At 44.2% G+C, this 13,681-nt stretch overlaps 1 protein-coding gene across 6 annotated transcripts in view; it reads right to left on the bottom strand.

Annotated features, from left to right (window-relative positions):
• PKHD1 (PKHD1 ciliary IPT domain containing fibrocystin/polyductin) overlaps positions 1–13,681 on the bottom strand; it is a 266,267-nt gene that overhangs the window by 218,002 nt on the left and 34,584 nt on the right. For all 6 annotated transcript variants that reach the window (XM_083828669.1, XM_083828668.1, XM_083828667.1 and 3 more), the window contains 5 exons: positions 11,247–11,377; positions 10,297–10,432; positions 5,290–5,485; positions 3,817–3,884; positions 146–1,759 (listed from right to left, as the gene is read on the bottom strand). In XM_083828669.1, the coding sequence (XP_083684795.1) occupies positions 146–1,759; positions 3,817–3,884; positions 5,290–5,485; positions 10,297–10,432; positions 11,247–11,377 (2,145 nt within the window). The remainder of the gene's footprint in view (positions 1–145; positions 1,760–3,816; positions 3,885–5,289; positions 5,486–10,296; positions 10,433–11,246; positions 11,378–13,681) is intronic.

The following is a 13,681-nucleotide window of genomic DNA, read 5'->3' as shown; positions in this document are numbered from 1 at the left end:
ATTTAAGTCACAGCCCAACAGCTAGCTATCATCAGGGCTATTTTTTTTCGACTCATAATTTTGGTTTTTGTACGAAAAATAACAATTATCACAATCCATCACACTGCACCCCTTAGAGGAGCTGCAACAGCTCCTCATGACTTACCCCAGTTGTGATACACAGCTGTCACCACCAGCTGAGAGGAGAACGTCAGGTTGGAGGAAGCCCAGCCCCTGGGGACATCCAGGCCCAGCACAGGATACTCTCCAGCAGGGAGCGGAGGAGCTGAGCACTGCAAAGCGGAGCGAGTGATGATGACACCACCACAAGCAGAGTTTCCAACATATACATGGGTGGTGTCCATCTCTGTGACGTGGGATACGTTCATCGTCAAAAGGAGGCCAGTGGCAACAAGCGAAAGGAAAGCTGGTGTAAACTCCTCGCTGTAGCTTATGCTTCCAATGCCATAGGAGGTGCCATCTACTGTTAGCCTCACAGCCCTAGTGCCATGGCCCGGAGGCACCGTGCATTGGATAGCTACACAGGTGACATTGAGAATGAGGCACGGGTGATAGTCAATGAGAACAGAAGTCGTGTTCTTTCCTCTCAGTTCTGAGCCTGCTAACGTGAGCAGGCCTCCACCGTTGGTGCTGAAGTTTTGAGGGTAAAACCGGTGCACCTGGGGTGTGATGGTGACAACACCAGATGCCCTCCTGAAGCAGGCTTGCCCATTTATCCTGTTGGATATGGAAACTTCATGCTGCCCTGGGGCAACGCAGTCAATCTGGCACTTGATGCTGGTCTCGTTCCAGAAAGTTACCTCACAGACAGCCTGGTTATTCACGTGCACCACAGGGCTGTCACTTGGCCATGCCAACCTCTGCCCTGTGATCATCACGTAGGTGAATGTCCCGTTGGTCTCCCAGGCCACCAGATCCACGACGGGGGTTGACTGCTCGTGAAGGTGGAGCGTACAGTCCCCAGGGCAGACACTGCTGATCCCATTGACAGTCACTGTGACATTAAGAGCCCAAGAAGCCTCAGCCAACTGCTGGTAAGGCAAAAGTGGTGCCCCTGGAAGGACAATGCAATGAATGGCATCGTTATCAGAGCTCTGGATCTCACAGGAATAATTACCATCCAGGCTGACCCGTACCATGTTCCTCTTGGATTTTAAAGCAGCACCAGCTATAGTAAGCAGCATTCCACCACAGATTGACCCTTGTGATGGGAATATGGAGGTTATCCATGGAGTTATTGTGAGGGTCTGCAGCCTTGCTGTCACACGAGCGTATCCGAGCTGTCTCTGGATAACACGCACAGGGTAAGTCTCAGGTTCCAGGTTGTCCAGTGGTAAAGAGCACTCATAAAACAATGCAGACTCATTGCCATGCTGAAACTCAAGCTCACATTCACTGTCTCCAAGCTTGGCCACGGACCCAGTGATGTTTATCCCCTGGATGCTCAAGAGCAGGATGCTGGCTGAGATTTCTGTTTCAACGCTGGTAATCAGAGGTGTCAAAGCTCTTTGGTAATTAAAGGTGGTGATGTTTTTTGCAACAGGAACATGCTGAAGTGAGCTACTGCTAATGAGTACATTTACTCTGACAGAGATGTCTTGAGAATCTTCACTAAGCAAATCAGCAGCTGGTGGGGTCAGGCACCAAATGGTCTCTTCTTCCAAGCGGGTAACCAGGCAGGTTTGCCTGTTCATTGAAACGGAAACCAGGGACTGATTTTGGCTAAAGCCAACCCCAGAGATCGTGAGCAGCGTTCCACCTTGGGAGAAAAACACACCACAAAAGACAGAAGGACATTATGTGTGGGAAAGGAATCAATGGCCATCTTTGAACATTCACAAACCATGATAAAGCTGATAAGCATAGCTGTCTTATCCAGGCCAAACGGAAAAAAGAATTAAGTCCTTTTTTTTGAACAAGACAGCTACTGACAACAGCAGTCAAGTATCAGCATAGTCCTATGTAGACAAGAGGCCGATGTTGTAAGATAGCCAGGGACCATCATGGCAGCAAAAAAAATGTAGAAAGCAACCACAGAATGGAAGGAAGCAGTGGTGAGAGGACCCCTGAGACTGAACAGAGACTCAGCTCTTCAGGGAACGAGACTTTTTAGAGACACAACTGTGTGGCTAGTAAAAATAGCTTGGTCCTTTTGCATACAGGGAAAAGAAAAGATGTGGTTATTATTATTATTAAAAACAAACAGGCCAGAACCACAGACTGTCCTTCAATCTTCAGTTCCACCCAGTGCCTCACACAGAGGGCCAGATTCCAGATTTGCCACACGCAGATGGCCACTTGCCCTTGAGGAGGTGGCCAGAGGAGCTGACACAATAATGAACACTTACAGCTTAAAGACATCTCCTACCTACGTGCTCCCAGTCAGCACCATTTAAGATGGGGAGAACAGGTAAGGGAAGAGAAGAGCAGGTCCCCCACACCAGCAGCAGTCTGGATTTTAGAAGGTGATAATGAAAAAGTTGCAAAACCCTCAGCATTCCCAATTCCATGCTTCCAAGCCCATAGGTGCCTCACTTCAAGCCTGCTGAAGCATCTGTCCATCTTCCTTTAGTTTGCTTTCCAGTGCCCTGCCTCGCTTAACCCTCTTTATAAATTAAGCCCATGCCCTTCTTTTTCCCATGGCCTGGCTGAAAAATAACTTGTTTTATAATGGGGTTCAGTTTCAGTGAGCTCAAATTCAGAATTCAGAAGGCCACACAGGTGGTACAGACAGCAAACAATAAGAGATAAGAGGTGAGGAGAGGTGCTTTTTGTACCAATGAGATCCTAAATCGGCTTAAGCCCTTCACAAAACTACAGCCAAGAGTTAATCGGTTATTTAACTTCCAATTTACCCCTAAAAATAAAAGAAGGGTGCAATATTTTTTTTTCTTAACATAGATAATTCTTCAAAAGTGATAACCTTTGCTTTCTAAGCTCTCGTCTTTAAAGGCTTGAGCATGTCACAAACTACTGAACTAATCATGTACCACAGAGCCTGAGTTTTGTATCTTTAGGTGAGTTGTGAGGCTGGGAAAGGAATGTGTGGAGAACCTGCAGTTACATCGCAGGAATTTGTTTTCAAAGGGTTCATGTAATATTCACTAAATGGATTCAACTCGCCTCCCCCTCCAACCACATGACAAAATAAACTACCTCAAATCCGTGTTTTAAGATTTAAAGTGAAATTTTTGTTTTTTAATTCAGTAATGCTTTGCTCTGAAACACAGGTGAATGGTTTCCCATGTTTAAAAGACTGGAATGGGATTAATAAGTATTTTTGATTAAAATTAACACTGAAAAAGGTTTGTTTGTGTGTTTTTGTTTGTTGTTGTGGGGTTTTTGTTCGTCTTTTTGAGTTAAAAAAACTAAATGCTCCGTCTGGGATTAACTGAAAAAAGTGTTTGCTTGAAACCACGATTCTACCCTGCCTACCAGTTCATTTCCACACAGAAAGCCATGAAATTTGGAGGCATAATGACTGAAAGATACAGCACGGATGAGTCAGGTGTGGGCGTACTTTCTTTTCCCAAAGGGAACATGCAAAGATACATGAGCACAGACTTGGGGAAATCACATTCGAAGCACAGGTTCCCCCGAGCCAGCCGACCAGATTGAGGGATGCTCACTACGATCCCACGTTTCCAGGCTGCTGCCGTCTGCCAGTTGGAGTCTGCATAATGAAGAGTCACAGATTTAAAACACCCTCACTTAAACTGATGTGAAACGGGATGCCCTTTCCAGTCCTGGAGGGAAACTGTGCCCTTGATCCCTTTGACCTCCATAAGTGGCTGCAGATGTACTGCCGCTGCTTACCCAGAAAGGAGCCGCAGCACGGCTCGATGCTGAAGATCTCCGAGACGTAGTGGATTAACAGCTCGGCCCTGCAAAACAAGCAACACAGAAGGTTTGGATTTGTTTGGGGGGAATTGTTTCTGTTTTCCTCTCCTGCTGCAATGCTATTCTTTCTTGCAAATTCCTCAAGATTAGAGGGCCAAATGCCCACCTGGCACTTTCCCTTTTCTTTGTGTCCCAAGGAACCACAGCAACAAGGCCACCCAGTTTTCCAGGAGATTTGAGCTATGTCTGTCAGGAACCTTGTCTGTTGGCAGCCTGTGGGCCAAGTGCAGCCCGTGCAGCACAAGTGAATTGCCTAAATGAAGAAACAAGAGCGAGGGGTTTCTGCTAAACAGATCCCAGTGTAGCCATGCCAACAGACAGGAGATCCCAGCTGCCTCCCCTTGTTTATTCCCCCCATGGGAAATAAGTAGTGGAGATAACTGCAGCAAGAGGAAAACCAGGCATAACCTCCCAAAGCCCACTCAGACAGGGGTGTAGTCCTGCTTCTGTCCCACTTGCATCTATTTTTCCTCCTCATCACCCTCCTTTCAAAAACAATCCCTGCCCTGAAAAGACACAGTACAGCAGCAAACGTTCCCAAGCCTGCAGTCCAGCCCACCAGAGATCAGGGTTGCCTTCTGAGATGACCCATCTCCCTCCAGTCTCTATTCCTGGAGACAAAGTGATGGTGCTGCTAACAGACTCCAGTATAAGATGGGATGAAGCCCTGTGCATCATCCCTCTGACCACAGGCTCCCTACTTGTGAAGTGCATTGGTGCAACAAGCAGCTTAGGGTGGTTTTTGAGCAACACATGCAGCCCCTTCCCCCTAATCCCATTGTTTCAGGATCATTCCTAGCAATTGTCACGGGTAAGAGCTGCATAGCTCAGAAGCAAAACTGTACTGCTTGAGAATGCATTGTTGATCTCACTTCCAGGTGAGTTTTCCCCTGCATTTTAATTCATTTATACTGCATTTACCTAGGAAAATACTCAGAGTCACCTTAAAATATAGAAATAGAATCATTTGAAAATTCTCCAAACTTTTTTTTTTTTCCAAACTAGCTTTTGTTTATTCTCATGAAAAAAGTGCTTCTTTTCTTCTGCTATTTTCCTACGGCAGGATGTATCTACATTTCACCTGAATTTCTGAATACCTTTGATTGCCTGAATATGCATTTTTCATCAAATCAACTGTTTTTTCTAAAATGTTTCTCTCCTGCCTCTTACTGAGCTAAGGGGAGTTAATTGACTGGCATTAGCAGTTTGCTGACTTGGGTTCCACAGATCAATAAGTGCCTTGATAATTATTCATAATTTTATACTATACAGCAGATTTCACCGCTAGGTACAGGATTTTTGAAAACACCTTTATTTTCAGATTAACCCTAAAATACCAAATAGGATAGAGAAGGAAATTTATATCTTAAGTGCACAAATTCACACTACCCGTTTGATGCGACAGCAACACCGTTGATGATGACAGAAACATTGTACCATCCCGCAGCCAAGGCTGGAAGGGTCACGTTAACACCGTGGTCCGTCTGTGCTTGGATATGTGCCCAGGAGTGCCCAATTTGGACCTTGACATCTGCCCCTCGGTAGCTGGTGAACGAGGATATTCCAATCTGAAGCTCCTGACCCCCTGGAGAGGAGAACTGATGAAACCATTTCATTTTTTCTTGCAAGTTATTTTAGCACTTGTAAGCATCGCCTGAGGGTGAGCGTGGAGACTCATCATCCCGAAACAGGTCCAGCCTTGTCCATCACTCAAAACTAACATCTAGGAGACTGCAGTGTTTCTGTGTCCTATTCATCCCTTGGCTTCCCTGATAAGATCATCAGCCACCAAGGTTGTCTTGAGACATTAGTACTGTGAACTTGGCTATGCTCATCTAGAGCTACTACTCTCAGTCTTCTAATAGATATTTAGGGTAAGATCTATATCTCCTTAACATAAATGTCTATCCTAAATATCCCCAGCTACTTAAGAGTCAAATCCAGACTTTCTAAAGCTTGTGAACTGGAGCTGAGTGAGGGATTTCTCCTAAATCCCCGACAATGATCCACACCACACTTTCCAGTGCTAATTTTGGAGGTATTTAAACTTTAAAGGAGCCTCCCACAGCTAAATGAAAATTTCCTTGAGTGCCTAAAGTCAGATGCTCATGAATACTCCAAAGCACCTTGTTTTCAGGAAACGGGTCACTCTCTCCTATTTAAGCTCAGTTGTGAGTTAAATTATATTCAGATGAGACAGTACTTTCCCTTACTTGTGTATTCTGTAGTAATAGAAAAGGACAAGGGCTGTGGGGGAGGGAATTTCATAACTTAAATTCCTACTGAAATAGCTTAAAAATGTAGGCTGGTATGCTTCAGTGCAAATAAAGGCTCTGAGATAGCTATCTGCATTCAAGGAGGAGAAACAGAGTCTTTATGGAGTGATTCATCTTATTCTGTGGAAGATATCCAAAATAGCTCTGGCGAATCCCACCACAAAACTGCTAATATCTCTTTACAGACCACATAACAAATGCAGGCATAGATGTGTTTAGGAGGTAAATCTCATCCCAGTCAGCTCTGAAGGATGTGGGTTCAGTTGCTCAGCAGCAGGAACACACAGGGCCAGGAGTCTTCCAGTCCAACTCCCTACTGTCAGACAACTACACTACACTATAAATCCCTTTCCTAAATTCATCAGGCAAAAGGTATTCACAGCCCTTTACCACGTACAGATGCTGCCCAGCCTGACACACTTGTTTACCCACAGCATTGATCCAGAATAACTACTGAGGACCAGCTGAGCCAGAACAGCTCCATTTTTGTGCATTCCTCTTCCTCATTTCATCACAGAATCATCTAGGTTGGAAGAGACCTCCAAGATCACCGAGTCCATCCTCTGACCTAACACTAACCAGTCCTCCACTAAACCATATCCCTAAGCTCTACATCTAAACGGCTTTTCAAGACCTCCAGGGGTGGTGACTCAACCACTTCCCTGGGCAGCCCATTCCAATGCCTAACAACCCTTTCAGTAAAGAAGTTCTTCCTAACATCCAACCTAAACCTCCCCTGGCACAACTTTAGCCCATTCCCCCTCGTCCTGTCACCAGGCACGTAGGAGAACAGACCAACCCCCACCTCTCTACAGCCTCCTTTAAGGTACCCGTGGAGTGTGATAAGATCACCCCTGAGCCTCCTCTTTTCCTGGCTGAACAATCCCAGCTCCCTCAGCCGCTCCTCGTAAGACTTGTTCTCCAGACCCCTCACCAGCTTCTTTGCCCTTCTCTGGGCTCACTCGAGCACCTCCATGTCCTTCCTGTAGCGAGGGGCCCAAAACTGAACACAGCACTCGAGGTGTGGCTCACCAGAGCCGAGTACAGGGGCACAATCACTTCCATAGACCTGCTGGCCACACTGCTTCTTATACAAGCCAGGATGCTGTTGGCTTTCTTGGCCACCTAAGCACACTGTGGGCTCATATTCAGCTGACTATCAACCGATATTGCCAGGTCCTTCTCTGCCAGGCAACTTTCTAACCACTCATCTCCCAGCCTGTAGCAGTGCTTGGGGTAAAATATTTTTTTTTATTCTCTTCCTGCAGGAACAAAAAGAGAAGGTCATACCCGTGATGGACACACAAACAGTACAGCTCCTTGCAGAAGAAGGACTCAAGCACAGAGACCAGAGCCAGAAAAAAAAAAAAAAAAAACAAAAAAAAAAAAACCTCAGGTCCACAAATGCCAACAGGATTTGAATGCGGAGCAGCCCCAGCAGGGGTAATCACAGACTTATCCTTCACAGATGGAAAAGGTGACCCTGCTCAGTCTCTTGATAACACCACGCCTATGTGGTCAAGCCCCTTGCGGTGCATACTGAAGCTCTTTGTGAATCCTCTGGAGAGTTACACAAATGGCTTGATATATCTAGAGATTAAAATATAACCCAAAACCAGAAGCGTACCCCACCACATCCCAACAACAAGTTAGCCGACAACCTCTGTTAAATATCCTTCTATTAAGGGAATTCCAAGGACTTAAAATCTAGAAGGCTACAAGGTCTAAAGACTCTACAGCCAGCAGAACAGCAGAAGAAAGCTCCAGAAATATAAGAAACTGTCCCTAACCCTGAAAAAGGCTACACCTTACGTGCCTACTTCTGCTGTATTCAGATACTCACTGGCACAGGCAACTTGGGTGATATCCTTCCCTTAAACCCTGCTCCATCACTTTAACACCAGGATTGTAACTTTGATAATATTTGACATACAGGTAAAGACATAAGGTCACATTCACAGTAAGCCTCATAATTTTGCACAAATCCTAAGAGACCTAGAATCACAAAGCAAACACGCAAAGTAACATCATCTTCCTATACATAAGCATGCTGTAAAAAATTACTCACCTGAAGAAGAGCTGCATGCAGTAAAGGTACCTACTACTATATAGCTTGCTTTACTCTAGAAGATCCTACTAGTTGTTACCTGAAAAAGACATGCTTACCTCTCTCAACTTCAAAACACATCAGCCCATACACTCTGACCCACCTAAAGAACCATGCAACTGGCTGAAGGAAAAACAAAACGCTTACCCCCAAAGAGCAGCACAGGCAGTAAGAGCTCTCTGGTGGGACACCTGTGGCTTATATACCATTAGGCCTACCTGGCACCCAACCAATCACCTGGGAAAGGGGCAGGGTAAAGCAAAAAAAAAAAAAAAGTAGAGATCAAACAGGATGAGCAGCAGCTGTGTTGTTTTTATCTGGCTTAGCTCAGTGTGTAAAGCACAGCATGGAGAACTGGGCTGTTTCTAGAAGCAACAATTTCTGTGCTTTTGCTGCAGCTTTGAATATTGAAAGGACAATATGACCAAATAAGTAACTGAAACTATTTCAACTAGAATTAGCTCAAACCTTTCTTCACACTTTCTTTACACTCATGGGGAGTGAAGACATCTCTATATCAATTCTCTTAGATTTATAGCTGTTTTATGCTCTCACCTTGTCTTAAGCAAAGTGAATTTTTATGGGTTAACTCATCCTTAATAGAGACTCATACCCAAGTAGCAATTTTGTCTGCCAAACAGAGGCCAGGGTCATTTGGGTCTAACACAGCCCCCAAAGCTGGCATGAGCCCTGCAGCCTCTGAGAAACTTCTCCTTTCCACGAAGCAGCAGAGTCTGTACAAAGCTCCCCTCAGCTCCCAGCTCCTCTAAGCAGACCTGGAAACCAACAGATTTCAATTCAGCACGCACAGAGTCAAATAAAAATTTGAAAGCCTGTGAAGCTGAATATATTAATAACATGAACTCTTTGGACTCTTGGTCAATTGTCAGCTTAATCCTAGATGCCTGGAAGGCATTGGTGTAATTTATTTATTCTTTTTATTACATAGGAGGAAAAAACTATATTAAAAGCTGAAGCCATGGAGGTTCTGAATAGAACCACCATTCAGGAGACAGTATAACATAGAGGAATTTCCTGCACCTGGGCTGCCCGCAGCTAGAAAAATCTCCCCTTGGTGCTATCGTACCTGAATAATATTCAGATGATAAAGGACGTTTTCTCTTATTTATGCATTCTGGAGTAATAGGAAATAACAAGGGCATTGGGGAAAGGAATGGAAATACTAGTTGTGCAGCAACAAGCCCGCTTTATCACCAGCACAGTCATCTCCCCCCTCACATCCCCACTAAGTCTGGCCACATCACTGAGCTGGGGGGAGCTTTGTTAAGATGTGTACTGGAGGGGTTGGAAGAAGAGAGAAAAAAAATTGGAGTGTATCCTTGGAAAAAGGGGGATGGGGGACATAGAAATCACGATGTGAATCACAACCCTAAATAAAGCTTTTCAAAGGACAGAAATGCTAAATACTCCATGGCATTTACTCAGGATTTTGCCCCTGCAAAGCCTGTGAAGTTCATATGCAAAAGTAATGGTTCGCCAGGTCGAATAGAAGGAAACTGGCTTGGAAACAGTAACTACCAAAATGAGCACTGCCTCTCTTTTGCTTTCAGCAATCCAAAATGCACGTCACCTTCTGACTACAGCCCACCCTTTGGGACCCTGGAGAAGTGCATTCTCCAAAGCTCGTTTCTCCTGCCACTGAACCTGCTACCAAAAATGAGCGGGTGGGATTGTTTCAGACCAAAGTTAGAGAAATATAACTCAAAAGGAACAGCATACTGTACTCGACACTCTGTGGACATAATCCATAGTGGGCTAAGGCAAGCAACTCATTATCTTATGTAAGATAGAGAAAAAAGAACATAAAGAAACCAGGCGTGATCAGAACCTGCAGGGGGCACGAGGGCTATAAGATAAAAGAAAACAACAAAACAGCATCACATCACCAAACCACATGGACCTCAATTCCTTCTGTCCCACCACCTTCAGAAACAACAAGAGTTCTGCAGATGATGTCCCATACGCGTCCGCTTGCACTTAAGCACTTTTCACCTGCTATGCCACTTCTGTTCCTGCTCAGTGATACAACGGTAGGGTTTAAGGAAGGGTCATACTGGAACAAGTTGGTGACTGTTGTTGATTGGTACCCAGAAACTAGTGTAACATGGACGGCAGCATCTTCTGCCCCCTGGAAACAGAAGCAAAGAAAACATCAAGGATAAGAGCGCACCAATAGAAGAAAAATAGTTATTTCTTATATTCATGTATTCATGCATCTCCTACACTTAATAAGTCAGGCACATGGCACTGCCAAGTTTGCATATACGTTAGACTCTACTCAGACGTGTGTACTTATGTTGTCTCTAAAGGCACATCTATAGAGAATTATAAATCTCGAAACAATCACAGACTACGCAGATTTTCATTTGCTATATCTGCAATAGTGGAAGTCATGGGCATAGACTGTTACATCTCTACACTTAGACTGTTACATATAATTTTGCCCTGCATCAATGAGCACTGCTGCTAAAAATCCTTAGGCATGTTTTTGCATGACACACAGATACAGTCCAGGGGAAGTCCAGATGTAAACAGGACGACTTGGAGCTGTAGAGGGTTCAGCAACATGAGTAAGAGCAATTCTCCCAGGCATGTTTAATCTGCTGGCAGACACTAAGCTGAAAGGGGAGACATGCAATTTTTCTGGAGTTAAAAGCCCCAGTTTTGTTTGCGTGAGGTTTAGCTAGAGATCACGTAATCTGTTGGGTTTGTCGACTGTTACAATGATTTTCATAAATCTAGCAATCTGTTGTTAATTAGGCTGGTCTAAACGGGAATTTAGACTGTAGGTGGAGTCCAGGTTAAACTATCCCATAGCCTAGACTTGGCCGATAGACTACCATTTGCCCTTCCACCAGTGTAGCTCAGGCCAGGACAACATAGAAAGGCCTGTAAGCTCTCCCCATACAGCTGACTGGAGCCAAAAATATGTGGTTTCTTACCCGAGAGGGAATTTTACATTCAATTCTTGTTGAGTTTCTGGTATCCTCCAAAATTGGGCAAGGCTGAGATCTGAACAACACCAGGTTTACCCCTTCCAGACCAGTCCCCCTGAGAGCCACTCTCAGTCCTCCTACAAAACCAATTATTCCGTTACATCAAAGATGTGGAATGGTCTTTCTGACATGCAAAAGATTCTTTTTATTAATAGCAGACTGCAAAAGGGAGTACTGTCTACTGCCTGATCTGATGATGATCCACTTCCACTTTGCTATGGCTTCCTCTTTCACCCAAGATCCTTCTTGTTTTCAAATCCAATTCGAATTCTTGTCCATGATACCAGAGGACTGGGTTTGTTTCTCAGTTTATTTTTTAATGACATACTTATTTAAGCCAGCAAGGTCTGGTCTGTGATCTCCCCCTTAGAAAGATCCCCAGCTCAAGAATGAAATAAGGAAGGAAGGAAGAAGCACTAAGAATGAAAAATGAGCTTAACACAGCAGGTGCTTTCACAGTTCAAATAGCTGCCAAGCACCCCGCTGTCAAAAAAGCCTGTAGCATGTGTCTGGGAAACTTAGGTTAGACAGGGGACTTGGCAGGGCTTGAGTCTTAGCAGAGTTGTGAGCAAAGTCAGGGGGCTCAATTCTGCGAAGCGCTGAGCAACCTCGGTTCTCATTTGTGCCAGCCAGAGCTAAGCATCTTCAGTCACATGCAAGATCACACCCAGCACAAGTTAGGCTTGCACTTGGTCTTTCTGCAGTGGCCAATTCCAGCAAATAGCCAAGGCGGCCCCTCTGCTTTTTCAAGCGAGCAGAACATTTCAAAGAGGAATAGAAAAGAGAAAAGTAACAGACATGAATGGCAATTCTAACCTGGACTTAGTCCTTTGATGTGGTTCAGAAGAAAAAAAAAATTAAAAAGTAAGAAGCATTCCTCAAAACTTACAGCTGTTTGCTCTAGGTAGAGTGCCAAGGACATTCTCGCTTCAGTAATGCAGAGTTTTAGCACTATGGCAGGACAGACAGGCTGCTCAGACAGGGATTTCATTATCACAGTCGCGCAATAATGTGCATGTGCTATCAGGGCCCTATTATAACTACTGAGCTTTTATGATGCTTTTCATGTATGATATAAATAAACTTCTATAGAAAAGACTATAATATTAGTGGCAGATTTCTTGGTATGTTTTCCTCAAAATATAACTTCCTCCTAATTCTCAAAACCACCAGAGAAGTCTAGAACTATCATCCAGAATTCCTCTAACTGGCAGCAAAACTGGGCAAACAGCAATCAGGTACGCTAACAGAAAGCTCATTCTGTTTGTGGGAGCACAGGAGTATCTTTGGAAAAGCATCCCACGCTTACAGAAGGTTAGGTCATGGTGAACTCCCAGCATGGCACCTCTGAGACCAGTGATATTTTGACAAGAATGACCTGATGCAGCAAAGTACAAGCTGCTTCTAGCCTCCTGCCCTGTACCATTAAGTTTGCAGGACCAGAAACAAGGAAGAACTCAAAACTGAATACACTCGGCTTATGTGATAATAGTCAGATAAGGAGCCTCAGATTTAGAGTACAAAATTCATGCATGTTGTGTAAAGACTAATGCTCTTAAGTTTTGATATCTACACATACCCATATGCAATGAAATACTGCATATGTGCACTTTACGATAAGATTGAAGAGAGGTATTTTAAATGGAAGAAATTAAAAACACAGATGGAAGCTGTAATTCTTTCCAATTATAAATGTTCAAGGCATATGTAGTGTAAGATAGCATTATACTTGCTTTCTTTTTAATGAGTGACAGATCACTGTAATTGGGAAAAGAGCTGGATTGTCAGGGAACAAAATGAGAAGCAAGACCCAAGCACTAAAACTTGTCATTGTTTTTTTCCCATTTTTTTTTCTTCATATGAATTAGAATGAATCTCAACCTTATGCAGCATGTGACTTTCATTAGGGAAAAAATAGGAAAGAAGGATAGCTTTCTTTCCATACACCCCAACAAGAAGAGAAGAGGATTGTAATGTCTTGATTTTCAGCTTAGGAACTCATACGTTCCTCCAAGTCCACCCCATGGCTCATCCACACAGGTTCACAGATTGTAGTTCCCTCTTTCCAACCACTCCAAGCAGGCCACAAACAACATGATTCAACTCTGAGCCACATTGCTGCGCTAGCATGGTGCTGCACCTAGGCCAATACTCCTGCTCTCAGTGATGTTTGTTAATGTGAACTCCAAGCACTTCTCTAATAGAACTAGGAGGTTTGCAAAAACCAAAAACTTCTATGGTCAAAGCAGAACTGAGTTATGTCATTTCTAGGTACACTCCTAGCTGCTTGAAAATAAGTCACGTTCCAAGAGCACTGGTCCTTACTGCACAGTGCATGTGTGTCATGAGTTTTCTCCACATTCCTCACTGTGCTGGGGAGA

Source organism: Anser anser (assembly GCF_964211835.1).
Source record: "Anser anser genome assembly, chromosome: 3".
Lineage (NCBI taxonomy): Eukaryota > Metazoa > Chordata > Aves > Anseriformes > Anatidae > Anser > Anser anser.
This window is presented reverse-complemented; position numbering and strand designations above follow the sequence as displayed.